Source organism: Aureobasidium melanogenum (assembly GCF_000721775.1).
Source record: "Aureobasidium melanogenum CBS 110374 unplaced genomic scaffold scaffold_4, whole genome shotgun sequence".
Taxonomy (NCBI): Eukaryota; Fungi; Ascomycota; class Dothideomycetes; order Dothideales; family Saccotheciaceae; genus Aureobasidium; species Aureobasidium melanogenum.
Genome location: NW_024470056.1, coordinates 1,218,552 through 1,246,244, shown reverse-complemented (window position 1 = coordinate 1,246,244; position 27,693 = coordinate 1,218,552). Strand labels below are relative to the sequence as shown.

Genomic DNA, 27,693 nt, shown 5'->3' with positions numbered 1-27,693 from the left:
GGAACGGGAAGTTGCGTCAGCCCCGCGGCAACATTTCACGACTCGAACGCGTCCATTTCCACCTTGATTTCTTTGACCTGTCGACACAAAGTCTGGACATGTGAAATGCCAACCACCACCACGCCGACCTCACCTGCGCCATGGCGTTCGATGAATACATTCGAGCTCGCAGCTCATCCAGAGATGACGCCAACAGCTACGACACAGACGAATACCAACGCGGCCGACAGCGGATTGACCTGAAACTCAAAGGCACCTTTGAGCATATTTTTGAGAAATATGCCAGGGACTTTACTGGCGTTGGAGATGAAATCGACATGGAAACCGGCGAGGTCGTCGTCGACAACGGTCATTTGCAATACATGCAACACGAGCGAGACACCGGCAAGAGCGCTTCCTCTCGCTTCGTACGAGCTTTCGCCGATGAGCTGGAGGTCGAGGATGGCCATGACAACAATGACGATGATGAGGATGACGCTTTTCAACAAGAGCCTGAAGAGGAGGATGAACTACAACAAGTCCCTGACGACGATGAGGATGAACTTCAACAGGAACCCCGTCAAGAGGACAGTCAAGATGAGGACGAATATGGACGAGAAGAGGAGGACGTCAGTGATGACGAGGACGCCGACTACCAAGACGAGGATGCGGCTGTTGAAGCTGGCGACGAGCAGTCGGCCGATGAGTTTGACGATTTGGGCCGCGAGCAAGACCATTTCGCTCTCGATCCCCGACTTGCTCAGTCTGATGTAAGGGTTAGCCCAGATCAGCAATACCACAGTACCTCCATCATTCCATCTACCGAAATCAACCACTCCCTGCCGCAAATCTCTATCGTCGACTCGTTGAACCAGCTCGTCCCACACCAGGACGCCAATGGAAATATCGATCCTGAAGCCATCCAACAGTTGGGTCAGAATATTGCCAACCAGATTGCTCAGTTTCTCATGCGTGCCACCTCGATCAACAGACAACCTCAGTTCTCCAATGAGTCTCAGAACATTTGGTCTGCTCCGCCTTTGCCTCAAGATGCTTTCGATCCGCCCTCCTTCTTTGACCGTCAACGCTCAGCAATCACTCCAGCACCTCATCGCGCTCCCTCGGTCTGGGATTCTCCTTCTGGCGGCCAATCTTTGTGGGCACCAGCCGCCTCACGCCCCAAAAAGCGTCGCAGGCTCCTCAAGCATACTGAAACCTCATTCGATCTTGATCCTGCTTTGACTGACGACGCTGGCTTCTCGGATGCACCTTCGTCAAGGAACCGCTACTCCAAAGAAGAAGACGATTTGATCAAGCGCTTAAAGGAGATCAATGGCTTGACCTGGCAACAGATCACGGCACGCATGCCTGGCAGAACCACAGGAGGTCTATCCGGACGCTATACTCGTGTTCTCAAGGATTTGCCCAGACCCGTAATGATCAAGCGCGAGATCATCGAGATAATGGATGGTGACGATGACGAATTGTCGACTCCAGGCCCCTCAGATACGGCCAATGCGTCTGGAATGTCGCCTTTCCATACTCCACTCTTGCGACGTGCTATGGACAAGCAAATTGCCCGCCACGGAGACAGCGGTGAGATGCCGATTACAATTGGGGACGAAGATGGTACGGATTCGCGCGACTCTTCTGCACCGCCGCCAGATAGGTCTAGGAAGAAGAAGAAGAAAAACGCAAAGGAAAAAGACCCTTCACGCGCGATAATAGGGTATCGCACTTTCGACAGTTCAATTCCGGCCGGAAACTTTGGCATATTGTGCACCGACAGTCCCGCGCGGTATACTGCTGAGGAGCACAATCTAAACTTCTATGGACCGACCAGTGGATTTGGCGTGTTAAGAATGACCAAGCCACAGAAACGACCAAACAAGATAGATCCGCCTCGTGAAGCACATCAGAACACTACTATGAGATTCACTCATTCAGCACCTCATCTGCGTGGCGATTTGGCAAATACGCCATCGAGTACTATCAACCTCTTTGCACGCGCTGAGCAGTATCTGAAAGCTAAGGGTCTTTCTGCTGCTAGTCTGGCCACATCGCAGCTTCGTGCAATGTCTTCAGTTCAGGCAAATCAACATCTGAGCAGCAGTACCGCAAGGATGGGTAATGCAGGCGGACCAGTTACAACGATGCCTCCTCCACCTGTCAGACCTCGTACAGAGTCTGTCTTCCAAGGAAGCTCGCCATTGCCAACTCATCCGCCTCCCCCTTACAGCGCCAATCCACCATCTCGAGCAAGCACACCTCCTCGTGTACACACACCTCTTACACGTCGTACTGAGCCTGTGGTCATCGACACAGAGAACGATGGCGATGTTAGTGACTCGTCAATGGATACTCCAGCGACAGCGAAACGCTATGCCGATGCACCAAACACGACAACTACGACCAACGGCCCATACTTCCTCACCAACCTGCCGCCTCCCCCAAGCCCCTTGGTGTCTGCACCACAGGCACGATTGCGCTCGCCATCTTCCTCGCCACTCTCCTCTCCACCGCCTTTGCCATCGCCAACTTCGTCTCAGACATCATCTTCTGAGGGCCAGCAACGCAGCGTGAGGAGCTCTACCCGTCAAGCAACCAATAACTCTCTGCTACCTCCTGGACCTGGCGAAGTCGCAAGAATGAAGTTGTCCGCTCCAACTTCATCTCTCCGTAAAAAGAACATATCGACCCCATCTGCATCTATGAGGAAGAGTATATCCTCCATCACGCCCAAGACAGCCGCTACGCCCAGTACGTCAGCGAGTCGGTTTAGTACTCCTATCAGAGAGACGGTTGGAAGAAAAGAGATGTTGAAGAAGAAGGCGATGGCTGAACCTGATGATGGATCAGAGGATGAACTTGCTTAGTGGCTGATGTCACTTTACATGCTTCTTTGCTCTTGTTTTTGCTTCTTGCTTTGTTTATGTTGTTATCACATACTTGAGCCTGCATGGATCCGGAGTTTTGTGCGTGGGAACTGGAGACGGACATTCAGGGCATTGCGCATATCTTTCACAAGCACGGAGTTCTGGCTTGACGGTGGCCTTTTTTCGGAAAGCATTGATAGATGAAATGTGTCTCTATATCCGATGAACACTTCAGGGCTTGGCCAGTTCGTGACTAAAAAGAGAAGGTGGCGAACAAACACAATTGATCAAGACTGTGAGCGGAGAAGGCGCATGTTGACTGTCATCAACATTGTAAGAAGGAAAGAACGAATTATCATCATCGTTTGCATTAAAAGGGGTATATGCAGACTCGTGTGTTTTCCTTCCGTTTATTTCTCATCTTTTTACATCATGTGAAATGGCTGCTGTCCTGGCACTGCAGACGGACCAGCGCTCGGGTGTGCACTGCCATTAGCAGCGGCAGCCTTCTTCTCAGCCTCTTTCTTCTTCTTTTGAACCAGAGTACCTTTTAGTCCAGTCAAATACTTCAAAGTCTCTGACTTGAGATGTCCTGGCTCCGATGATAATTTCACCGCTCGTATCATCTCTCTGACCTGGGTCTCTGAGTTAATGTGTGGACAGATGCGAGAGAAGCCGTAGTGGGCGAGGCCACAAAGACCGCAATATTCAACGCCAGCACGCTTGAGAGGACAACTTCCCAAGGGATGGAGATGTTGACATGCTACGCAAGATGCCATTTGGGGCTTGCGAGGAGGGTTGCCGTTGGATGCTGGGATCGTGAACTCGGGATCATAGTTCCGATACGTTGGCACATCGACGCGACGGAAGGTCGGTGGGGCTGGTTAATAGTACACGGGTTAGCCTATGTTCAGATCACTGCTTCATCTTCAGTCTGTTGAGGTGGTGGAGGTAGAGGTTGAACGCCAATGATGGAAACATCTTCGTCACTGTCCGCAGTAAGATCAATGAATCCTGCAGACACTGCAGCAGCGCCGAATTGCTGTATGTTCATCTGGGCCTTTCTGGCATTTCTGCTATTGGATGCTGTAGGAGTAAAGGGGGTCTGAGATCTAGGAACAGAAGTAGGTGTAGCAGGCACCTTGCTTTTCTTTTTCTTGGGCGTTGAGGCCGCTTTCTTCTTCGGTGTTGATACCGCTCTTTTGGTCTTCTTTGGACTCTTGCGTGGTTTGGTGGGAGTTTTCTTCAAGGAGAGTTCCTTACCAGGTGGTCTGACCAGCTTAGACGCTGTCTTTGGTTGGTCTGGGATCTGTAGCTCTCCCGGATCAACAACGTCCTCTACCTCTTCCGCTGCAATGCTCTCCTCATCACTGTCGGCTTGGAAGTCTGTGTCGTAGTCTTCGTCCAGTTGTGCCCGCTTGGAGACACGGATAGGCGAGCCTTGATCTGTGCCTTTAGGTCCTTCGATGTTATCGGGACCATCCTGGTTAGCGCCATCGCCATAGTCAATAGTCTGTCGTAGTTAGCGAGAGTGTTTGGTCAACTTCAAGAAGGTGTACGTTACTGCTTTGGCTCGACGACCTCTTCCGAACGCCTGCTCCGCAGCAGCAGCTTCGACTGCTGCAATCCTCTCACGCTCCTTGAGGATCTTGTCCCACACATCACGATCGGGGGCCACCTCTGCGGCCTCTGGACCTTCGATAGCAGTTTCTTCTAGCTCGTTGTTGGCCCAGACCCTGGCGAACGAGAAAGTAGATTCTGCGGATTTGTCTTCGCCAGCCTTTGTGTGCTCGATGTGACTAACTTCGAGCAATCTGTCGATCGAGGCTGAGTCGTATTTGATGTCTTTTTCTCCATCATCATCGAACAACTCCTTGGTGCCGTGGCGAAGGATGCCTTCGAGATCACGGTCTGTAGCATCTTCTGCATCCATCTGCTCGATCAAGACGTGGTCTAGTGCCATCTTGCGTCGACCATAAGACATGATCTTCTCTTCCGCACTGGCACGAGTGACAATCTGGAAACAAAGGACCTTCTTCTTTTGACCAATACGATGGGCTCGACTGAGAGCCTGAATGTCTTGATGAGGGTTGAAATCGGGATCCAAAATAATAACAGTGTCTGCAGTGGCCAAGTTGATACCTACACCTCCAGCACGAGTCGAGAGCAGGAAAGCGAATAATGGAGAGTCGGGTGCATTGAACTCGTCAATACGCTTCTGCTTCTCCAAACTGCTGATGGTACCATCGAGACGTTGACACCTCATCTGCATACCATCGAGGAAATCCTCCACCATTGTGAGCATGTCAAGGAATTGAGAGAAGACCAGCACACGGTGCCCACGCTCCTTGAGCTTGGGGAGAAGCATTTCGAGCAGCTGTAGCTTTCCACTGGCATCGACAAGGTTGCGATGGCTGACAGCTTGTGACACGTTTCTCTCTTCAATCTCGGTGCTATAGACGAAGGGGTGGCAAAGACATTTGCGCAGCTGCATGAGAATGTTGTTCAAACTAGCACGCTCTGTAGGTCTGAGCTCCTTCGCCCCCTGGAAAATGGCGCGCATGAGATCAGGGTTTTTGGCAAGAATAGTCTTGTACAACTTCTTTTGAACTGTTGACATCGAAACGGGCACGATGACCTGAGCCATGGGAGGAAGGAAGGTAAGGACTTGAGCCTTAGTACGGCGCAAGAAGAAGGGGCGAATGATGCCATGCAGCTCCTGGATCTTGGCCTGGTCAAGCTCTTGAAATTTCTCCTCAAGTTGACTGGCATCAAATGTGTCGTCCAGAAATTGTAGAAGATTGAACAGTTCGCGTGCATTGTTCTGCAGAGGGGTACCGGTCAGAAGAACTTTGAACGGAGCCCTTAGAGACGCCAATGCAGAGTAGAGTTGCGATTTGTCACTCTTCAGGCGTTGTCCTTCGTCCACGATCAGTGCCTGCCAAGGGATGGACTTGAAGAATTTGCGAGCGCTCTCATCCGCAGCACAGTCATAAGACGTGACCACGATGTGACATCTTAGCTCCTTACTATCACGAGCGAAGAGTTCATAGCGGTAGGTAAGATCGCGAGCCTCCTTGCTGCCAAAGTATGCAACAACTCTCAGAGATGGGGCCCATTGCTTGACCTCACGACGCCAGTTGGCACAAGTTGAGTTGGGAACAACTACCAAGAAAGGGAAACAATTCCAGTCTTGGACCAAGGTGGCGAGGAAAGATATGATCTGGATAGTTTTTCCAAGACCCATCTCATCAGCCAAGATGGCGTTCTTGTGCGTGTACCACTTGTAGTAGAGCCAGTTAAGACCTTCCATCTGGTACTTCATGAGCTCTCCTCCGGTGATGTTACTGGGCTGTTTCTTCTTTTCAAGCTTGGTGGCAAAGTCGAGAGATCTTGCCTTCTCGAGTCGAGTCTTGAGTTGCTGCGGCTTGGGTTGTTTCACGAATCTACCAAGCACCCAATCGTTGTAAGCAACTACAAAGTCAGTCCAGCGATCGGCATCATCAGGCGTAGGAGGCTTCTCCCAGACGACATCTTCATAGCCAAGACCCTTGTACTTTACTAAAGCCGTGTCGACCTCACGAATACGTGCCTTGTCAACCTCTTCTGTTGAGATGTTGACGATACTCGTGTACTTGACGTCAAGCACGATATCGATGCGAAGATAGTCCTCAGGGATTGCATCTTCTGTTCTCATTTTCGGTTGACGTGCTTCATCTCGCTTGGCAAATGCCTTTCGCATGACACCAGCCGTAGTACCCCAGACCCAGGGGCCGGGCATCCAAGCAGCTTGGAAATATGACTTTCCGTCCCAGCGAACAAGGTAGGCCTTTTCATCTTCCGGAACTCTGTCATAGCCGTAGCTTGGATCGTAGTTGTCCTCGTCGATTGGTTTCCATGCGACAAGAGATCCAACCTTGCCTGGGCAATCGAGACACTCTTTGCATCTCCAATCCTGGCTGTAGTCCTGAAGCCTCTGAGTTGCCACATCATCACTGTCGAGATCCATGAGACTGTCTGACTTGGGCGGCAGATGCTCAAAATGAAAGCCTCTTGAGCAGGCGGTGCAGCGGAACATGACGTTGTCAGGGTTGTTGATAAGCTTTGGGGATACTGGATAGGTAGGGTCTTCACCGTTGTTCTCCTCGCGATCCTTTTGCTCCTGTTGAGGGGTCTTACGCTCTCGGAAAGGCACACATGAAGCGCCATGTTGCTTACAGTCAGAACACCTTCCATGATCGGGTGCTGTATGGTCCTTCTTCATAGGGAATGCGATGCAGCGACGACACTGAAGCACAAAGTCATTCTTACCGACTTTAGTGACCAGATGCTCTCTCGATCCACGGTGGCCGATGCAGCTCTTGTGGTATGCGTAGACACAGCCTTGACAGTAGATCAGAGGGGCAAAGTTAGTACCGTTCTGACACGAGTCACAATGTTGAATGTGACGAGCGCGGAAAGGATCAGATCGTGGTAGATCCTTAAAAGACTCGCGGGCTCCAACAGGCTTGGGAGGAGCGACAGGTCGTGGTTCTGACTCGGAGCGGTAGATGTCATTAACACCCGGATCCTGCATGTCACCCTGGTGACGGGTTGAACGACCAGACTGACGGACACCCTGACCTGTAGGTCTTGAGGTGCGAGATCCTGAGTTGTTGTACTGCAGTTCCTCTTCGTCTCCATCGGCGTAGTTGATAGGATTGCTTTGAGACCTCAGAGAACGCTTGCGTTTCCTGCTGGGAAGAACATCGGACTGGAGAACGAAGCCATCATCATCGTCTTCTGAGTCAGCTTGAGATATGGATTTGAGCCGTCTTGAAGTTCTTCTAGAGTCGGTGTTTGATGGAACCACCCTTCCAGAGCGACGAGGAGCTGGGCCATCATCTTCGGAGTCGCTGTCGTAGTTTCTTGCTTTCCGCGATTTTCTCGAGCGTGAAGGATAGTCTTCCTGATCAAGGTAGTCAAGCGCTTCAACAGTATCGACGTAACCAGATTTGCTTGGTTTCGGGCGCTGAATTCGTTCGACCTCGCTTTCTTCCTCGGCATAATCGTCGGCATCTTGGACGTTTTCTGTGTATTCTTGTAGAGCATCCTGGCCGTTTTCATATTGTAATAGATCGTTGAAGGAGACCTTGCGGGCAGGGAGGATTAGCTTGATACGACGTGGAGGCATGCCGACGAGGCTGGAGAAATTCGAAACTTCGTGAACGCGGTAGATGAAGAAGTTATAGCAAGACTGAAAGAGAAGTGTGTGCGCGTAGGATGAAGCTCTGTAACCTTCATATAGGTCGATGACAGTGAAAAGGAAGAAATAGTGATGGGGCGAGTGGTATATGAAGCTCGCGACAGATATATAGTGGTGTGAATGGGAAGGCAGCGCTGCAGGCAACGATGGGTAGTGTCAATAGGTAGTGGTGAAAGGGCTCACCTGCTCCGTATGTCTATCGACGAACTCGACATTGTAGTATACATCTTCATTTTTTGCAACCTCTTTCAAGACACGGCGCACAATGTTGGCACCATATGTACAGTCGGTGTAGTCGTCCCGGTTGAAATCGGGGTCTTGGGTGACTACAACCTGGACAGTCTGCCTGGGCTTTGTAGATGCGACAGACTGGGAAGTGGAGGGTCTTGGTTGTAGAGCATCCTCATGGCCGACGGCGATGCCCTCAACAATGGCGTCAATATCAAAATCGTCGTCTTCGAAGTGGTTGGCAGTATCAGTGGCAGTGGCTGGAGTGTTAATCGAGGCAAAGGTCCTTGGAGGCGGAGCAGGAGCAGAAGGCTGAGGGGCCGTATTGACTGTGCGAGGCTTCCATCGGGAGAGGTCGACGTTCAGTTCATCTTCGGAATCGGACATGGTTGATTATGGTACATGGGCATTCGCACGCACGTCGCAGACAGAACAGAGCGCGCGTTGAGCCAGAGAGAGGGTGGAAGAGATGGCGTATAAGTGGGATAGAGATGCGCAGCTTGCCAGGAAAGAGCAGACCGGCTGTCGACCTGACTTGAGACGAATGAATCACACTGAAGGAAGTCGCGACAGTTTGAGTAAGAGCGACCGAGAAGGGAAGACGCGACAGATACCGAGCCGGACGCGACTGTCACCGAGCTTGGACCCTGAACCATGATGCTTTCTGGGGCATTTTATTTTTCTCTGACTTGATTATTTTGTACAACACTAAATACCGCCACCAATTCTTTTCGACTGGAATGCTCGCCGCCGCCTCTGCGCAAGCGCGTACTCCTAGACTCTATCTGCAATGCCGCCGTAAATCCACCCTCTCGGCCATCAACCGCACTCTCGATCAGGGCATCCGCAGAGACCGCCGCAAAGCCCTTGATCATCCGAACGAGACCAACGACGAACGTGGTGCCACCTTCCCATGGCAAGATCGCAACCACCGCCCCAGGTCCAATGACTATGCTCGCAATCCATCTGCCGCTTATGAGGACCGCGAGGACAGGCACATATCGAGAAGCCGCGACCACAATCGGAATCTAGCCGACAAGAACGCAGCCTTCACCATTCGCAGGTCCAACAAGCGCCCCGAAGGCAATGCTATCGATGACAATCCAAGATACGATATTTTGAATGTCCCCTTCACCGACAAGCACCACTTCACCAAAGAGAACTGGAACAGTCTAATGGACGCTGTTCAGCTAGCCGAGGACAAATATGTTAGAGCTCTGCCAACCCGCCCTTCTGCTTTGCCACAGTTCGAAAAGGACGAGCCTGCTGCCGCGCTCAATGTAAAAAGACAGCTCAAGAAGACTTTCAAGCAAGACCTTGCCACTGTCGAGCCTACTATGTCCCGCCTAAAGAGCGAGTGGCTGCGTGTGATACAACATATGGGTAACGCTCTCAAGAATGCAAGGTCAAATAACATCTTCATTCCTGGTAGGCCTTGGTTTGAGGGAGGCGATCCTTTGAGTGCTACCAGAGCATCCGTCTATCCTATTCAGCCACCAGCTACAGCACAACAAGCTGCTACTTGGGCCCAAGAGCTCCGAGAGATGACCGTGCTAAGCAAGGACATGCGTGGCGTTCTTATCCAGGAACTTGTCAACAAGAATGCAGCTGCTATTGTTAGCGGTCAGCCATTGCGTCCTATACAGCTCACAGTTGCTCTCGACATTGCCAAATCAGCAAGGCAATCTCAGGGACGAGATGAAGAAATGCAGAAGGACGCTTTCAGGGAAGCAAAAGAAAGAAGAAAGCTCGAAGAAGAAAGTCGACTCGATGACGACCAACTCTTTTCCCTCATCAACAACAATCGGGAAAAGAACAACGACAGAAAGAACAAAAACAAGGAGATTCAGGAGCCCAGAGACAGGCGAGACAGAGACAGCCGCTCATTACCACAATCGTCTCGTGATGACAGGGATGCCTATGTCTCGATTCCATACACGACAGCTGCCTCGGAGTTTTTGTACGGCTTCAACGTTGTCATTGCAGCTCTCACTGCCAGACGCCGCCAGATGTACAATGTTTATATTCACAGCCGCGCGCTTTCTAACTCGCCAAGCGCCAGCAACATCAAAACTCTCTGCAGGCAGGCTGGCGTAAGATTCACAGATGTCGATGACTCCTTCCTTCCCAAGATGGATAAGATGGCTCAAGGTCGTCCTCACAACGGCTTGATCCTCGAAGCCTCGCCCCTGCCAACACTTCCCACAAAATCGCTAGGCAAGATTAGTGTAACAGACACTGCCATCCCCATCGACCTCGCCGACCAAAGTGCCGAAGAAGCAAAAGTAAACGGCACCCCTCCAACCATCCCCTTCCACTACGCCCACACATGGCGCAGCCCTCTAGTCCTCCTCCTCGACGGCATCCTAGACCCAGGCAACCTAGGTAACATCCTGCGCACAGCACACTTCTACGGCGTCGACGCAGTCGCCATCTGCACAAACACCTGCGCACCCGTGAATCTACCCATCGTCCAGAAAGCAGCTTCAGGAGCCGCAGAAGCATTAACTATTCTCTCCATCCCCACACCTGCAAACTTCATCACTACCTGCAAGAAACGCGGCTGGACCGTTCATGCCGCCGTAGCTCCCAACGCCGCATCTGCAAAATCGGCAAAGGGTAATTTGGTCACCTCAAACATGATCTCGCCACTCTCGAAGAGTCCAAGTATCTTGATGATCGGTGCTGAAGGAGAAGGTCTTCGTGCCAATCTTGCTACAAAGGCCGATGCCAATGTAGGCATCAGAGGTGCCAAGCCTGCTCTTCCTGGACTCGATGTCGGCGTTGACAGTTTGAACGTTGGCTCGAGTGTTGCGGTGTTGCTCGAGGCTTTCTTCAGAAAACCTGATAATCTTGAAGATATTCCTAAGGATATACCGAGGGATGGTAGTGTTGCCGGCAGGATCGTGTGATAAGATCGATGATGGAAATGTTTGTATATATAGTATGACGACTTTTTATTGTACATTACCTTTTCTCTTCCTCTTCTCTGAAAAGTGTGTTTAAGATTGTTCCATCTCTAGTAGGCTGTTTGTCTTCTCAGATGCTCTTCTCCTAGAAAAGAAAATGGTCTTGTGGTTTCTGCGATGCTGATTGAAATCAGACCCTGTTCGTATTCGACGCTAGAAATGGCCTTGCAGCAAGTGTGGTGTGGTGCATGTGATGTGTGCGACCTGCAGCCTGCACAGTACTCTGCAAAGCACATCATCCTCCATGCACATCAGCCGGGGCTGAACGGTTAATGCGGCAACCCCCCATCGCGATGGAAGATGGATGTGCCCGGCACGCGCGCAGCTACATCACATCCTCAACAACGTCAGAGAAAACGGTTCGTTCGGAAGGAAGCGGCAATGACTTGAGAACTGTAAGAGCAAGAAGAAAACAAAATCGGCAGAGTTGTTAAAAGGAGAAAAAAAAAAGGGTATATCTATAATCGCTTCTTTGCAACAAAAAGAAACAAAAGAAATCAAAGGAGGGAAAAAAAAACTAACTACGATCCATTTTCTCGTAGCAGCAGCTCTAATAGTAAAGTCTGACTTTTCGCGCCTGCCATATGCTTCTTTGGCTCCATATCGACGAAACGTCCATTGCGAGTCCGAGGATGCCACCTTCCAACACAAGCCAACCATGCCTCTCGACTCTCCAGCAAATCCAAAACAGAAAAATTGTATTGAGTAAAAGGCTATTCGAGCCATGGGGATATCAAGTAAAAGAATCGAAAGTAGAAGAGTAAAAGAGAACATCTTTACAGCTTCAATGCGCGCTCAAAGACATCGAGACTGAAAGCAGAGTTTCGGAAGTCGTCGGCTCCGGGTTCAGGGGCGTATTTGAGACGTCCTGGTTCAATGTCGTCTTCGGCGACTTCATCCTGGTGAGCAGGGATAGTGTGCTTCTCCTCGATCCCGCTATCGCTGCGGGAAACTTGGGAGATGCGAGATTCATAACTGGGAGTGCGAGCAAGGCGATCGTTGCAGGCGACGAAGCGAGCAGTGAAGAATCCCTTGACACCGTTGCTAAGCCAAATGATTTCTCCATGCTTGATGGAAGCAATGTCGACAATGCCAGCATGACAGATGCCTTGATCGATAGCCCAGCGGCGAGTAGTTCCTTGTTGACCTCCACAATCTGTATGTGGGGTCACCCATTTGCCATCACGGTAGAAGTAAGGAGTTGTAATAGATCCATCCATGACTTGGTTGTCGCGGTTAAACAAAATTACTTCCTTGGCATCCTGATATGATTGAATTGAAGCGCATTGCCTGGCATAGTTGTACATTGTCCGGTAGTGAGTCTTGGCACGGGTGAAAGTCGTAGTCCGCGTTGGCAGAACATCCAGTACGGCCTTGAAGATGGGTGTTGGAGAGGCCGCCTCCTGATTTGACTTGCCCAGATCCAATGTGGTCGGGAACAAAAGTGGCTGCTTCATGGCCATGATTGGCTCAACTCCAATCTCCATTTTCCCGCTGTGACGCAAGCATACTCGAACCTGTGAGACATTGTCAGCCTTGGTGCTTCATTGTACAAGCACGAAGTTTTTTGATTGTGACAATCTCTTGGAGACTATCGCGTGCCTGTGGCGCATGCGCGTCTTTGTTTGGAACAAAGAACCATGACGCACATGGTTGCAGGAAGAAAGAACAAAACAAATCACGTACCTTGAATGGACATTTGTTGCCGGTCTTCTTCTTGTGTTCGGCGACAGCGGTCTGGATGCGATTGAACAGATCAACGGGGCCTTTCAGCCTCTTATTCGTGTCGTACCAGCCCAGATGATCGGCTGCAGTGACGAGACGCTCATAGTGATATTTGATGAGATATGCGGCCTTGGAGTCCGGACAACACACAGGGTTTTGGGCATTGCGCTTCATCGAGCCATCATAGCGCAGTGAAGTGAAGACATACTGATCTTCGAGGGGAATTTCATCCAACATGTCGAAGTGAAATCAAGCGGTGAGTATCCAGGACGTCTGGGATGAAGATGGTCGTGTATGAAATTTTGGCGGGAACAGCGGTTCAGGCTAATTTTCAAAGAGACATTATGGTTTGTAGTGGTGGAAGTTAAGGCGGGACGAATTATGTGGGATGTCCAGAGGTTTTTAAGAAAGACGGAGCTGGGGTATCAACAAGAATCGAAGTCCATGGTACGGCAGAAGGCGGAAGATGATCGAGCAGACTCGAGTGGATGATGAAAGAGAGTCAAGGGACACTGGGAGTTTCAGGACGCGGCACTGGCAAGGTTTTGAGAGTCGAATTGTGTGGGCACTGGGCGTTGAGAAAGAATGCCCCCGCGCTTCTTGGTTCCCTTGAACGGAGGCGCGCTCGCTCGCTCTGGCCGGCCGACTTTGCCGGTCTCGCAATCACCGCAATCTACCTAGTAAAATAAGCCCATCCAACACAATGAGGCGCTTATTCGGTTCAATGTTTTTCGCGTCCGAGAGATTACGTTGACTGCTGCTGCTGATGACGGCCATCTACCAACAAACCGGCAGCGTCGGTAATCGAGCATCTTACATTCACAGTGTTCTGGCAATGGCATGGGAATAACAATACGTCAAGCATGAAACCAAACGGTCTGGGGTCTCTGGGCACCAAGACCTTGGACGTCAAGAATTGGACGCTTTGTTTTGCTTTCGCGCGCTGGCCCCATCTTGGGACAACCCCAGCTGCGTGAACCTCTGCGAGAACAGCCGGTCCCTGTATGTACAAAGTACATGGACCATTATCGCGTTCCAGCTCCTCGTGGAACTACAAACCTGATGGTCAAATCATCTATACTTTGTCTGAGCGTTAATTGTCGCTTTTCAAGGAAATTTTTCCATCCTTGTGAACGGCACTCACTACAGAGTAGATTTGCTAAGAAAAGGTATCTGCTCTCATTGAGCAACAGTGGAACCACAAGAAAGCCGATCACAACCATTTGACTTTCTCGTCCGATAACAAGATAATGGTGAGACGCCTGCAAATCTGCAATCAATATCGCTTTGCGCAGAGAAGAACCTACGGATGATCTTCCATGAGAACAAATGGGAAGAACATCAAGGACAGGGTGGGCACTACAGCCTGAACAATCTATTTCTTCTTCTAAATTCTCTTCTTCGGAAGAGACCATGAGCCACCATCTGAAGATTCACATGACTCTCAACTGATTCGATTGTGCAACATGTCAGAAGAAAAAGCGTAATGGATCGAGAGCAACAAAAATATGACAGAAGTAATGAAATATAATGTACATAATGGTGAGGGAGAGTCTCCGGAAAAGTGTAACAACAAACTAATAGTGACACCTTTTCGCGCATCGCTTCCCCTTTTTGCTGAACACATTACAGCTCGAAAACTCTCAGCACCAATTTTTGGAGAGTGTCGAAATCCGTTCTTCGTTCGTGTGCGTGTTCATCCTGGATCAACCTCCTCCAAGACAATCCTTCTTGGCTTCCGTGTTCTCCAGTGGTCGTTTATCGCATGGCGGCCGAAGGAGGCATACCCTGCAATCTGCTGGCGAGCTGAGGGTACTTCTCCTGGACTTCCAGCTGTGTGCGGGTGGCCTCGGCGTAAGAGAGGGCATTGACAATCTCGGGCTCAGTGCGCGAGAGTTCGGCAGCCTTCTCGAAGTACTCGAGAGCCTCAGGGACCTTGCCTTGCTGGAGCAGTAGCTGTGCCATGGTGGCAACGGCAATATCACACTCAGGGTCAACTGCGAGGTTTGGTTAGCGTTTCCCGTTACGTGTTGATCGGCTAAGAGGCATAACTTACTGATCAAAGCCTTCTCGCAAAGCTCCTGGGCGGCCGAGAAGTCTTGCTTCCATTGGAAAAGAGCCAAGGCCTTGTTGATCAGGGGAAGAACGTTCATGCCAGTGACGCGCTCCTTCTGCTCCATCTGAACAGCAGTCTCAAACTTTTCAATAGCCTCCTGGAACTTTTGCTGGTCGAGCAACAGCTCACCATAGTAGTTGTAGACGTCGGGCACCTTCTCGAAGTTCTTCATGCAGCGGCGGAAAGTGGCCATTGATGATGCGACACTGCCCATCTTGTATTGTGTAACACCAAGCTGAATGTGGGAGAAGATGAATCCAGGGTCAAGGTCAATCGACTTTTGGTAGTCCTTAGCTGCCTCTGGGAAGTCGCCGAGGATGAAGTTGAGCTGTGCGCGGTGGTAGAAAACGTCAGGGTCCTTGTCGTTCTGAGCGATTGCGTCCTCAAAGTCCTTTGCCGCCTCGTCGCGACGGCCGGCTTCAAGGTGCATGCTGGCGCGCTTGACGTAGCTCTGGGTCAAGGTAGCGTCCAACTCGATACTCTTGTTCAGGTCGTCAATGGCGTCAGTCTCGCCGCGCAGGTACTTGAAGGTACCGCGCATGTTGTATGCGAGAGCCTCATTCTCGCCAAGATCGCCGGCCTCGATGGCCTTCTCGAAAGCTTCGGCAGCCTCGTTGTAGCCCTCGCCCGTCTTCTTGTCCATGGCCAACAGACCCTTGCGCAACCACCACTTGCCGCTGTTCTCGGCCAGATCAGAACTCTCGGAAATGGTGTCTGAGAGTTTTCTGTCGCGGAAGCTTTGCAGGTAGTTGGTGATAAAGGTAGCGCTAGGCAGACGGCGCTGCTTCTTCTCCATGATGGCCTTGGCCTTTTGCTCGGCCACCTTCTTGAGCAGACGCTCGACTGCTTCGGCGGCTTGCGCGTTACGGAAAGCATCAATGATGCAGCTGGCGGTGTAATCCAGGAGAGCCTCGCTATACTTGTTCGTTTGCTCGTAGGCGTGTGCGCGGCGGTTGAGGGCCTTGACGTATTCGGGGTCGAGGTTGACAGCAGCTGTTGTGTCCTCAATTACGCGCTCCCAGTTGGACATGGCATTCCAGCATGCAGCACGGTTCGAGTAGAAGACGGGGTCAGCCTTGCACAGCAGAGCCTGGCCGTAGAGCTCAATCGCGCGGTTGTAGTCCTTGGATCCATAGGCCTTGTTTCCAGCAGCCTTGAGCTTGGCAGCGTAGTCCTTCTTGGTCTCATCTGAGAGGCTTGCGACAGTGGACTCTGTCACCTCGGGCACGTCATCTTCGCTCTGTACTGATGCCCCTTGTGGCTTTTCTGGTCGGGAGAGTCAGGACGGACAGGTTAGAAAACTTGGATCTAGCAGTACGCACGCTGGGACTTGGTCTCGGGCGAAGGAGATTTTTGCTCTCTCTGTGCGTTCTTCTTGGCCTTCTTGTTCTCCTTGCGAGCTCTCTTCTTCTCGGCGGCAGCCTCAAGGTCTTGCGGCGTAGGAGCAGACTCGGATGTGTAGTAGTAGATTCCGGCACCGGTAGCAACGAGGGTAACACCAGCAATGGTGTAAACAGCAGCCCTGTGCTCCGAGGCCCAAGTTGTGATGCGATCCCAGACTGATGATGACGGTTCGAGCTTGACGAAGCTGGGCTGCGAGGCGGCCTGGGTGGCGGGGATTGTCGAGGCCATATTGTGTAGACGTGGCTATGCGCTTACTAGTATTATTACAGGCTGAAGAAAGACAACAGCGACAGACAAAAGCGAGGTTGACAAAAAAGCAGCAGTCCGGTGACGCAAAAGATGGTTTCCGGCATTCATCATTCACACACGCTCCGGCCTTGGCACATCCGAGCTGTTTCCTCCACCTCCTTCCTCGAACTTCCATCCAAGTTTCAACACTGTGACGGGTTTCAGGATTATTCCATCCTGGTCGCTTCTTTAAGTTTCTCTGTGGTCTTGATATCTTTCCTTTAATGAGGTGATGGCTGATACAGAGTCTGATCTGCTTCATTGGTACGACAAAAAGAAACTACACCAATATCAACGCAGCATGTAACAGCTTGAAGGCGAGATGATAGTTTGAGACTTGACTCCCAAGGTTGGACATGATTTGATCAGGTTTGGCTCCATGCCACGGCAGATGTAAGGACTCCGTTTCGATCGATTCGACATCTCTTCGTCACACACACCGAAAAGTAAAACGATAATTAAGATAGACAAAAAAAAGTATGATTCTTTTCATGTCGAGAGGTCTAGCTCATGAGCCGACAAAAACGTAAATAGTGGTATCTAAAAACATGAAAGCAAAGGAAGTCCTTCAAGGACCGTCCTATGGAATATCGAAATGAAAGTTGTCGTCAAAGAATGAGCTTCTGGGAAGACCTCAAGCCCTCTCCATCTACACCTTCTCGTTCTGTGATGCCGCCGAGCTGGATCCGTAACCGTTCTCCAATCTCTCCACCTGCTCACCATCGCTTTTGCCACTAGTCTTGCCGTACTTGGGCTCGACCAACGAGCTGCGACGTCTTTCGGCGCCAGCTGCGGCCTCGGTGTCGAGGTAATTGATAAGAAGTTCACCATTCTTGCCGTAGCGATTGGGTGTGTCGCGGGCAACCTTGACAACATTGAAGATCGAAGTTGTGTTGCGGAAAATGTCATCCATTTCTTCAAGTGAACGAAGACGGGTTTCTATGGAGACCATTGTAAGTAAAATGACAAAAACGATCCAATGTAGAGGGATGCTCACCAGGGTAGAAGAAGTAGACGCAAGGCACAATGAAGGCGTTGATGGCTGCGAAAATGATGTAGGTCTGATATCCAATGGTATCGAATGCGACAGGGGTAATCATGACGACCATGCTGGAAAGGAAGTTAGCTTGAATGCAGGACAGTGCAATCAGAGTGAAGCTTACAAGTTGAAAATCCAGTTGGCAGAAGTTGACAAAGCATTAGCAGGAGCTCTGATCCTCAGGGGGACGATTTCAGCTGGGTACAGCCAAGTCATGCCTAGCCAACCAATGGCGAAGAATGTGTTGAAGACGAAGAGGAAAACTGCAGCAGTGATACCCATGGCAGATGATGTCCTCGAAGTGGTACCAGCGAGGATAGCCATAGAAGCGGCTTGACCTGCAGCACCGAAAATCATGAGTTGGCGGCGTCCAAACTTCTCGATCGTGAAGACGGCAATCCAGGAAGCGGCAAAGTATTCTGTTCCGTTGGCAGCTGCCAGAATACGTGCGAGGAAATCAGAAAGGCCAATGCTGTTTCTGTAGATGCTGGTGGCGTAGTAGGTGATAAGGTTGATACCAGAGATCTGCTGGAACATTTGGTTGACGTAGGCGAGGACGACACGGTGGAAGTTTCGATCTTCGTCCATGGTGAAGAGATCTTTGAAACCGCCTTGTTGCATGACCAGAGCAGAGTCCTTGATGGCCGAAAACTCGGAGACGATGTATGGATCTTCTTCGGACATGTTGTTGAGAGCGCACAGCACTTCCATGGCTTGCTGCTCCTTGCCTTTCATGATGAGCCAGCGTGGTGATTCGGGTAAACCCATGATAAACATGAGAATAATGAGCGCGAACAAGATCTGGAGAGCGATGGGGAAGCGCCAGGAGACTGTCGAAGGTTCGAGGTAGGAAAAGCCGAAATCAATCCAGTAGGACATCATAACACCTAGTGGTCTATCAGTACAGATGTTTGCTTCCGAACAACATATGCTTCTTACCTCCTGTGATGAGAGCGCCTTCGATCATAACCATCTGACCACGACGATGCGATTTCGAACATTCACTCTGCCATGCTGGCACAGTAGATGTGTTCATGCCGTTTCCAATTCCTGTAATGATTCTTCCAACGATCAAGTGTGCGAGAGCAAAAGCAGATGTTTGTAGCGTGGCACCAATGACCATGATGGCAGATCCCAAGAAGATTGTCTTGCGACGTCCAAGCCAGTCGCCAATCCAGATTGTAGCCAATGCACCAACAAAGCATCCCAAGTTGTAGGAGGCCACGGAAATGCCTTGGATGGTGGAAGTATATGAGCTGGACTGGCCATGAGGAGGGTGATCGACGTCAATTTCGGGGAAGGTGCGGTTGAAAGATTTGAGAGTGAGTAGACCACCCATAACACCTGATATCTGTTCAGCATGTCTTGACGAATCAGTCGTATGTGCGAGTTGTTCTTACCTTGGTCATAACCAAACAACAGAAAATCGAGACCGGCAATAATACCGACTGCGATGTTCAAGTTGGTGCCTGTAAGGCCGTAGTACTTCTTGCCGAACATGGTGGATGGTCAAGAGCAACCAAGAGGAGAATTCAAAAAGTCAGAGTGAGATCTGCAAAACGAGAGTGCGGTCAGTTGCAATATATGTCTGCCCTCTTCCTAGTCAATACATCTGTACCCACCAGTGTAACATCGAAGGTTTGAGCACAACCCGACTTGGCTAACCCATTGTTCTCCGCTCTTGCCCACGAGATACGAACTTCCCTGCACAACTCTATCCGTGCCTCCCATACAAACGTCCATGACTGGACTACAAGATGGTCCTTGCAGAGACGGAGTGACGTACAGTGCCGACCAGAAAAGTGTGTCCCCGACACTCCCACAATATCTCCAGGTTGTGGCGTGTAGTAGCAGCCCGCGGGATTGCCTGATATGGCAGGTCCGGCACCGAAAGATCGTCCCGTTGGACGGGGTGGCTTTTCCTCTCCACGCACACTTTTCTGTCCGGGGCGTCAAAGGTTGCCTCTTTGAGTTCTGCTCTGGGACATCCGCTTCTTGTGCTGCGGAGAAAGGGTCAATGAGCTGCAAAATTATGCACCTATGCTGCATCCTTTCCCACAGTCTCTGCAGCAGGTTGAATCTCGTTATCTTGCCCTTCTCTCAGGAGCTCTTCTCGTCGATGTTCATCGATATCGTCGTTAGATCAATTAAAGATCCGAACTAGCGTAAGGAACGGTGACTCTAATTTCACGACCTTGGGTCCACGCTGACGTGGGTGGCCTTTGATGCGAAAGATGCTCTTGCGAGTGCTGTCTCATAGTCAACTCCACAATCGCAGGAGAGTGACCCCGAGTGGGTCGTCCCCGAGGGGAAGTTGGCCATCGCCCCGGTCCTTCTTCGTGATGCCTCCACCGCTCCCTGTTTTCTGCAACTTCCGCCAGTCACGCGAAGGATACGAGATGAACGGCCGCTGCCGACGGCCGGCCACACCGCGGTCGTATGCGGTCAAATGCTCGGTTTGAATAAGTGGCGTGAACAGAGTGCGGGTGCTCCGCATTACTCTGACTCGATTTTACCGGTGCCTTTTGCCGGCGCTGAATGAATGTCTTCTCGCCACGGAATCATTAATTTTCTGTAGCATATTGGAGCCTTCGCCGGCATCGCAAAGAACTGCGTAGCAGTATGAGCAAGTGTCGCACATCTGCAGAGAGCTTTTGCATGTCGTTCGAGTCTTGAAGTTCGCAGCATGGCGACGATGTTCCAGCCGCTCATGAGAAGAAGAAGACCATGAGCGGACTTCCGGATCGAGTCAACCGGATGCTGAGAGAAGTCTGAGCTCGTGTTTCTTGAGCCTCTATGCCACGAAGGTACTTTGAGTCTAGCTCACCCAATCATCTGATTAGCGGAAGGCCATGAAACGCTGGTTTTCAGCAGACTCACGGAAGCGGTATGACACGAACCGAGCATGCCGGCAGCCCTTGCAATGGATGATAACCAGACCGGACGAACGTATGCAGCAAAAGTGATACCCAAAAGCAATATCCCCATCTTGCTTGTCACTTGTCGATCTGGGGCAGACACGTGTGAGGCGTTCTTGATCAGCAGAGACGATCAATTTTCGAGGCGAAGGCTTGGGCGATCAAGCATGTGTTCTAGACGATCAATTCGAGCTTGGTATGTGCTATGAAACTCATTAACTAATATCATGAAGCTGTGATCTATCACGAAAAAACTGCAAGACTGAACATCAAATGAGCATTGTTCTCATGACGGAAGCTATTGATCTTATTGAGCGTCCTTCTCTGTATGGTATTGTACAACGAAGACCTTGCTGATGACAGCCATCGATTAGTCAACATCACAAGACGTTAGACGATATCGATTCCCTGGAGTGCTTCGACCATTTACCAGGCGCTAACTTCAGCAGCAGTGTTGTTCCAGTCACCGGCAGCATCAGTACCAGCAGCGGGAGCATCATTCATCCAATCGCCCTCGGCAGCGACGGCAGGACCAGCACTAGCAGTGTAGTCCTGAGGAGCAGTGGTCGACACATCGTCACCAGCACCTCCAGCGGGGTTGGGGCAGCGACCGGCACCGTGGCCGAACTCACTACAGAGACGGCATTGAACCTTCGACCAGTCCTTAGGCTTGGGGCACTCCTTGGAGAAGTGGCCCTTCTCCTCGCAATTGCGGCAGGTAACATTGTCCTGTCAGTTGTTAGTGTGGGTTGAAAGAGTCGTAGTGGAAAGCTTACCATGTTAGTCTCTTCCGGACAATCGCGAGCGGCGTGTCCAGGGGCTGAGCAGTTGCGGCAAATCATGACACGCTCGTTGGTGCAATCGGAGGCCCTGTGGCCTTCCTCCTGGCAGTTTCTGCACTTCTCGGCAGGCTGTGACTGGTTAGCAATGATCAGATGACAGACAGACTAGCTTACCTTAGTAGGGCAATCCTTAACGAAGTGACCAGATTCACCGCAGTGCTTGCACTCAACGTCACCACCGCCACCACGAACGGCTCGTGGTTGAGGGCAGTCACGAATGTAGTGACCATCGGTGTTGCAGTTAGAGCAAGTAACCTTAGGCTTTTCAACAACCTGCTTCTCTTCGGGGCAAGCCTTTGTGGAGTGACCAGCCTGCTCGCAGTTGGTGCAGTAGGGCTTCAGGTTGTCGCGAGGGAAACCGGCATCTTGAAGGCGCTGGAGATTCTCTTCAAGGTCCTTGGGCCAACCTTCAGCCAGGATGGCACGACGGGGCTTGGAAGTCTTCTGGAAGGAAACTTGATACTTCTTGTCGGAGTTGCCCTGGAGGTCGACGTTGGTGTGGACAAGTGAGGGGATGGCCTGCTCCTTGGCAATGAGGTACCACTTGAAGCCAGTCTCACGGAAGCACTCTTCGAGCTGAACAAGGGTAAGCTCAGGGGCGACCTTGCAGTAGATCCAGAAGGCCTGGTAGAAGTCGTCGACATCTCCATTCTCATCAGCGAGGACCAGGTTGTCCCAAGCCTTGTCAGCGTCGTCGGTGAAGTTAAGGCCTTCAGGGTAGATGTTGTACTTCTCAGTACAAGCAGCAGCGGTGTGGCCAGTGCCGGAACACTTCTTGCAAACGGCCTTATCACACTCTGCGGAACGGTGACCTTCGGCACCACAAGTGCGGCAGGTGCCAGTAAAGGCACGTTCGACCTTAGGGTTAGGACAGTCGGCCTTGTTGTGTCCGACCTCGCCACAGTTGAAGCACTCGCCAGTCATCTGGCGGGGTTCAACACAATCACGAGAGAAGTGACCTGACTGACCACAGCTGAAAGGTTGTCAGAAGAGAAATGGAAGGTGAATCGCATTGAGAACTTACTTGCGGCAGGTGTCATCACCAGCGTCGTGCTTCGAGATCATCTCAGGGTCGATGCCGGAGTAAACGTCGTCAGGAGCAGCAGCATTAGCGGTGCTTTCAACCCAGCCGGCAGTGTCGACTGCGGCGGGTGCGTCCCATGCGGAAGCTGACATGGTGTTAGTGGTGTGTGTTATTGAGTGGATGTGTATGAGTGCAGATGGAGTAGAAGTGGTTGAGTTGACCAAGGTAAGACGTGGTGATGACTTGGAGAGGGTGATGATGGAATGCAAGATGCAAGCGAGGAGTGATGGAAGGTGAGTGAGATTTTAGTCGATGAAGAAGGTGAGTAAGATGTAAATTGATAAAGAGGATTGGGATGTGAGAATGAGGCGAGGCAGATGTGAGGTAGGCAGGCGCACTGCGAAGTGCGCACACAACAAAGTGCGAGATATTTACTTACAAGCGGTAGTATCCCAGTCAGCCATGATGATTGCTGATGAAGATGACTGGCGTGTTGATCAAAGGAAGAGATAAGTGCACGTCGAAAGGTCAAAGTGCTTTGTTGTGGTTGGAAGGTGGGAAGGTGAGAAGTTGCTTTGGAAGCGCGGAAGATTGAAATAGTGGAAGGAAGAAGGCTGCGCGCCTGTCACTTGGATGTGAAGCGCGGCGAAGAGCAATGAGACGGCACGCGGTCAAACGAGGAAGGTGTGAGCGAAGTGAGCAGGAACGGAAAGTTGGACCAGGACGGTACCGAAGAAGAGGACTGAGATGTAGCTGCTAATCGTTCAAACGACTGTCTTATGTCAGTTCAAATGGGAAGGAGCTCTGGTTCGATCTTGCTTGCTAGCTAGCTACATCATAGCATACATGTGCTTGGTTTCGATCGCCTTATCACACTGGATTAGTGAAACTTCACCGATTGAAAGCTTGCTCATGCTTGCACCGACATGGAGAGATTATATTGTATAGCACAGAATAGAGGCGGGAATGAGAGATCAAATAGACCGAAGGAACCTGACAGAACGCCTCGCTACAATACATCATCAAGCATAATCATGATCCCAAAACCAAATCATTACTCCGTGAGAGAGGTCATGAAGAACATCTAAACACCTCTGATAAGTCTAACCACCAAAAACCAGCAGGCTCCAATAAATCTGAAAGCACTGAGAACTGCAACACTCCATAGCACGACACTCATGTAGATGGTGCTGCGCTGGTTGTCGTCTTGAGTGCCGATTGAGACGCGGTTCAGACCTCCTGTGTTGAGGACCACTGCAGCGAGAGCGAGGTTGCAGAACATCCAGGCCAGAACGACAGCACTTCTGAATCCCTTGTAATAGTCTTCATGCTTCTCAGACGCGGAAGCAACCTTGACAGGAGGAACCCATTTGGTGGAGAATACGCGAAGTTCTTCTTCATATTGACTGTTCAGATCATGGTCGTCGCTGGGAATTGTAACGTCGACTTTGCCACCAGGCTTGGTGACTGCAGAGGGCAGCTTTTCTGGTTTGTCATCTCCTTTGGTACCCCAAGTGATGTCGTGAGTGTTGCAGAAAGCGTAGACGTTGAGAATGTTGATGTAAGTCGGCGTGAGAAGAAGATACTGTAAGAAGGACGTGAACATGTGCCAAGGGTCCAAGAACATGAAGGAGGCGACAAAGTACAGGACGTAGGTACTGGCCATCGATACGATGAGCGTCAGGAACAACGAGTTGGTGAATAACATGCTGAAAGTGAAGTGGTCGTGCTCTTTGAGTTGTGCCTGTACAGACTTGACAGTGATGAACACAGTTGCAAACATGAGATATCTGAGGCAGATATTAGTCAAAACGTCTTGAATCGACATGATAGACTTACGCCATGAGGATTGCCCAGAAGTAGACCTGAGTCAAGTAAAATTTATTTGAACCTTGTGGACGATTACCGAGCGCAAGGACGAAACAAGTGATCAAGACAGCAAGGTAGATCCACTCGAAGAGCACACCTAACACTTTTCCAGGCGCGAAATTGAGACTTGAATCCGAGAGTGAACCTGTGAGAATGCGGAAAACGAGGAAGAAGTTGCCCTGCAGTAATACATGTCAGTGGATGATTTTGAAGTGTCGTGGTTAGCGTCAATGCACTTACGATAGCGAACCAAGCGAAGAGCATGCTGACACCCTGGTAGAAGAACTCGACCATGAACATGAAGTTGCGACCAACAGAGTGGTTGCTGCGGAAGATTTGATGGAAATGAGCGAGGGCATAGACGGCAGCAAAGAAACTGCCGTTCAGCCAACGTCTTCTTTGCAGAATGAAATCAGCCATCTCAGTGGGAACATCAGTCTCGCCAGTAGCCGACTTGACGTATTGCAGGATCCAAGAGCAGTTGCGTTTTGATACCAATTCGAAACAGAGGATACGGTCTTCAGCGAGATACATGTTGGCAGTGAAAATACCGGCATTGGCACCATGCATCTTCTCACCAGCAAAGTACTTCTCGAGAGGGCCTTGGCCAGTCTTGTCATTTTGAAGAGCCATGAAGCGGTAAGCAGAAAAGGCACCGGGAAGAACACTAATGAATCCAAAAGCAGATTCAAGAGGCTTATCAAGGATGTTGCTCATCTTGTACTCGAAGTTTTGCGCAGCGACTAGCGGGTTGACGAGAGTTTTGCCATGATCCAGCATAGCCTTGATCTCACCACAAGCACCAGCACACATGGGCTCAAGGTCGAAAGCCTTCCATAGCTTGTAGATAGAGTCTTTTCCTGGCTTTGTACCGGCGTCGATCAGAACACAAATGTTGGGGTCGAGAACCTCACCAAAGGCCTGGAAGAACCATCTGTGAGAGTTGATTTTCTTCTGGTTCTTCTCCTTGAGACAGAACAGCATCTGAACAGGGGTATTTCCCTTCTTGACAGAGACCACGCCTTTCTTAAGCTCGAGGGTCATCTGTGTGGTATACTCGTAGATGTGAGCAGTGACATCTTTGCCATTGACCTGCTGCTTGGCGATGCCGTCTTGATAAACACCCAGACCTGCGAGAACGGCTCTGGTACGAGGGTTGATCTTCGCACGACCATCGCTGACAACGCAAACGACAATCTTCTTCCAAGCCTCCTTGCCCCAAGTTTTGCTGCTGTTTCGCGAGTTCATGTATTCAATGTTCTTGATAACACCAATCATTGTGCGAGCAAAGAGCTCATCTTCCTCGTTGTACATGGTGATGACGATGAACAGCTCGGTATGTCTGGGTTTGGCAAAAAGCTTCTGGCGCAAGGTGAAACGCTCTGAGTAAAATTCGGAAGGATCGCAGGTGGCTGCCGAGTAGCGCATGTGTGTGAACTCGTCACGCTCGGGAGGCTGAGCGTGCTGAATCTGGTTCAACAGTCTCGGAGGTATGGGGCAGTCGAGTACCAGATTGCCGTTGAAGAGCTGGACTTCCTTGACCGTCTTCCATCTCCGAATACCGCCTCCTGATTGTGGTTGGTCTGCGTTCATTTCCATCTCTTCTTCTGCCATTGGAGTGGGTACTTGGTGAGGATCAGGCCCATATGCAGAGTCCTGTTGCAAAATAGGGTGTGTGTCGACCTCGTCCTGCCAGTAGTGGGGATGCTGGTCGCCAGAGGGAGGGCCGTACACCTCTTCCATAGGAGTGATAGCAGGTTGGTAAGGCTCATTGTGATATGCGTCATGGTGGTCTTCAGGAGATAGGGCATAATCACCCGAACCGTAGACAGGGCTTGTTTGGTAATGGTGCTGCGAGTCGTAGCTGTCGCTGTGGCCGTAAGTTCCTGGAACGTGCTCTACCGAGAACTGTGATAAGTGGTCAGCAGGGCGTATTCACATGAGATGTATGATCAGCTCACTGTAGGCTGAGGATGGAGTCTGTCTGAGGAGGTTCCAGGCATAGGCGAAGCGCCTGGACGAGGACCAGGACCCATGGGCATGTGTAGCGGTTCGTCATGAGTATAGGGGTTATCGTGCAAGGCATACGACTCTAAAGGATGTCCGGGGGACGGTGATCTGCCGGCGCGAGGATCCATGAATGGGTTTTGCGACTGGGCGCCGTAATGTTCGTCGTCCTCGTCAGGCGAATGGCGGCCGTATGCTGCGACAGAATGGCCCGGTCAGCGAAACTCGCACTCGGTCTTGTGAAACGCGTGCCCAACACGGAGCTTCTGAGGAATGTTGCCACTCCCAGGCTTCAATCTCCCACTTCTGCCCTTTCTCTTCCTGCCGCATCTTCCTCTTGGGAGGCTGGGTATTGCACTTACGGCCAAGACGGTTGTACGACATGTCTGCGACACTCTCTGCAATATTCCGTATACGCGACTCTGATTAGGATGCGCAAACACTTTCTTCTCCCTTTCTCTTGATGTTTGTGCTGTTTCAGGCGTGCTTCAAAGATCCGCCGGTCAGAAATCCGAGAGTCGTAAGAATCGTGGCTGATATGGAGTTTGTTTACTCGAGGCGTTTGCGCTTCCCGATAGCGACACTCCCGAAGAACCTCACAGAGACGTGGTAATAGACAAGGTATCAAGTCAAACACAAGACTTCGAAGAAAATATTCTAGGTTTTGGAAAGGAGATTGGCAAAAGCGGCACTAGATCAAGGCCCGTTGCTACAGCAAGCAAATGCAGCTGAAGTCATCCCCTCCCCTCTTCCTTGCACTGCCATAACATGCACCAACCCTGAAACGCGTCCCTCTTACCGCAGCATCACTAAGCAATCCTTTTCGACGGTAAGATCGGATACTCCTTGGCAAAAATGTGTCTTTTGTTCAAGATCTTCTCTCTTTCGGATGGTTCTCAGTTTGCTGCGCCATGCGACTCGCCAATCGATATGAACTTTTGTTTATCAAGGTGATGCGCCGCAGCTGTAACTGCGCAATACGGTAGGATACGGTTAAGGGCCGTGCTATTTTCAGAAACCATGGCAACAACCTTTCGCCATCTTCGGCCCGAAGCCTGGTATTCGTCATGGCCCTTCATCAGAGCGGTGACAACTTCGTCTCTTTCCAAGTTCTCTGCCTGTCAGTGCCGTGGTCGAAACCTTTCTGGTCGATTTTTCTTGCCA

At 50.8% G+C, this 27,693-nt stretch overlaps 7 protein-coding genes across 7 annotated transcripts; 2 read left to right on the top strand and 5 right to left on the bottom strand.

Annotated features, from left to right (window-relative positions):
* Window positions 1-140: 140 nt before the first annotated feature.
* Window positions 141-2,855, top strand: M437DRAFT_82476 (uncharacterized protein; the record flags this gene model as incomplete). The annotated part of the gene is made up of 1 exon (XM_041027750.1): window positions 141-2,855. One exon carries the CDS (start codon window positions 141-143, stop codon window positions 2,853-2,855), a length of 2,715 nt encoding a protein of 904 aa, XP_040882539.1.
* A 425-nt stretch (window positions 2,856-3,280) lies between these two features.
* On the bottom strand, window positions 3,281-8,715 carry M437DRAFT_41939 (uncharacterized protein; the record flags this gene model as incomplete). Its single annotated transcript, XM_041020478.1, has 4 exons — window positions 3,281-3,735; window positions 4,119-4,368; window positions 4,420-7,986; window positions 8,284-8,715. The coding sequence occupies 4 exons, from the start codon at window positions 8,713-8,715 to the stop codon at window positions 3,281-3,283; spliced, it is 4,704 nt and encodes a 1,567-aa protein (XP_040882538.1).
* A 1,745-nt stretch (window positions 8,716-10,460) lies between these two features.
* M437DRAFT_42387 (alpha/beta knot) lies at window positions 10,461-11,240 on the top strand (the record flags this gene model as incomplete). The annotated part of the gene is made up of 1 exon (XM_041020562.1): window positions 10,461-11,240. One exon carries the CDS (start codon window positions 10,461-10,463, stop codon window positions 11,238-11,240), a length of 780 nt encoding a protein of 259 aa, XP_040882537.1.
* Window positions 11,241-12,073: 833 nt separating this feature from the next.
* M437DRAFT_64113 (uncharacterized protein) lies at window positions 12,074-13,259 on the bottom strand (the record flags this gene model as incomplete). Its single annotated transcript, XM_041024360.1, has 2 exons — window positions 12,074-12,814; window positions 12,984-13,259. The coding sequence occupies 2 exons, from the start codon at window positions 13,257-13,259 to the stop codon at window positions 12,074-12,076; spliced, it is 1,017 nt and encodes a 338-aa protein (XP_040882536.1).
* A 1,521-nt stretch (window positions 13,260-14,780) lies between these two features.
* On the bottom strand, window positions 14,781-16,770 carry M437DRAFT_41875 (mitochondrial precursor protein; the record flags this gene model as incomplete). The annotated part of the gene is made up of 3 exons (XM_041020461.1): window positions 14,781-15,019; window positions 15,079-16,383; window positions 16,461-16,770. The coding sequence occupies 3 exons, from the start codon at window positions 16,768-16,770 to the stop codon at window positions 14,781-14,783; spliced, it is 1,854 nt and encodes a 617-aa protein (XP_040882535.1).
* A 709-nt stretch (window positions 16,771-17,479) lies between these two features.
* Window positions 17,480-19,369, bottom strand: M437DRAFT_73428 (general substrate transporter; the record flags this gene model as incomplete). Its single annotated transcript, XM_041026027.1, has 5 exons — window positions 17,480-17,769; window positions 17,828-17,940; window positions 17,994-18,756; window positions 18,809-19,213; window positions 19,270-19,369. The coding sequence occupies 5 exons, from the start codon at window positions 19,367-19,369 to the stop codon at window positions 17,480-17,482; spliced, it is 1,671 nt and encodes a 556-aa protein (XP_040882534.1).
* A 4,368-nt stretch (window positions 19,370-23,737) lies between these two features.
* M437DRAFT_64109 (uncharacterized protein) lies at window positions 23,738-26,913 on the bottom strand (the record flags this gene model as incomplete). The annotated part of the gene is made up of 5 exons (XM_041024359.1): window positions 23,738-24,443; window positions 24,493-24,701; window positions 24,763-26,430; window positions 26,484-26,725; window positions 26,892-26,913. The coding sequence occupies 5 exons, from the start codon at window positions 26,911-26,913 to the stop codon at window positions 23,738-23,740; spliced, it is 2,847 nt and encodes a 948-aa protein (XP_040882533.1).
* Window positions 26,914-27,693: the final 780 nt, after the last annotated feature.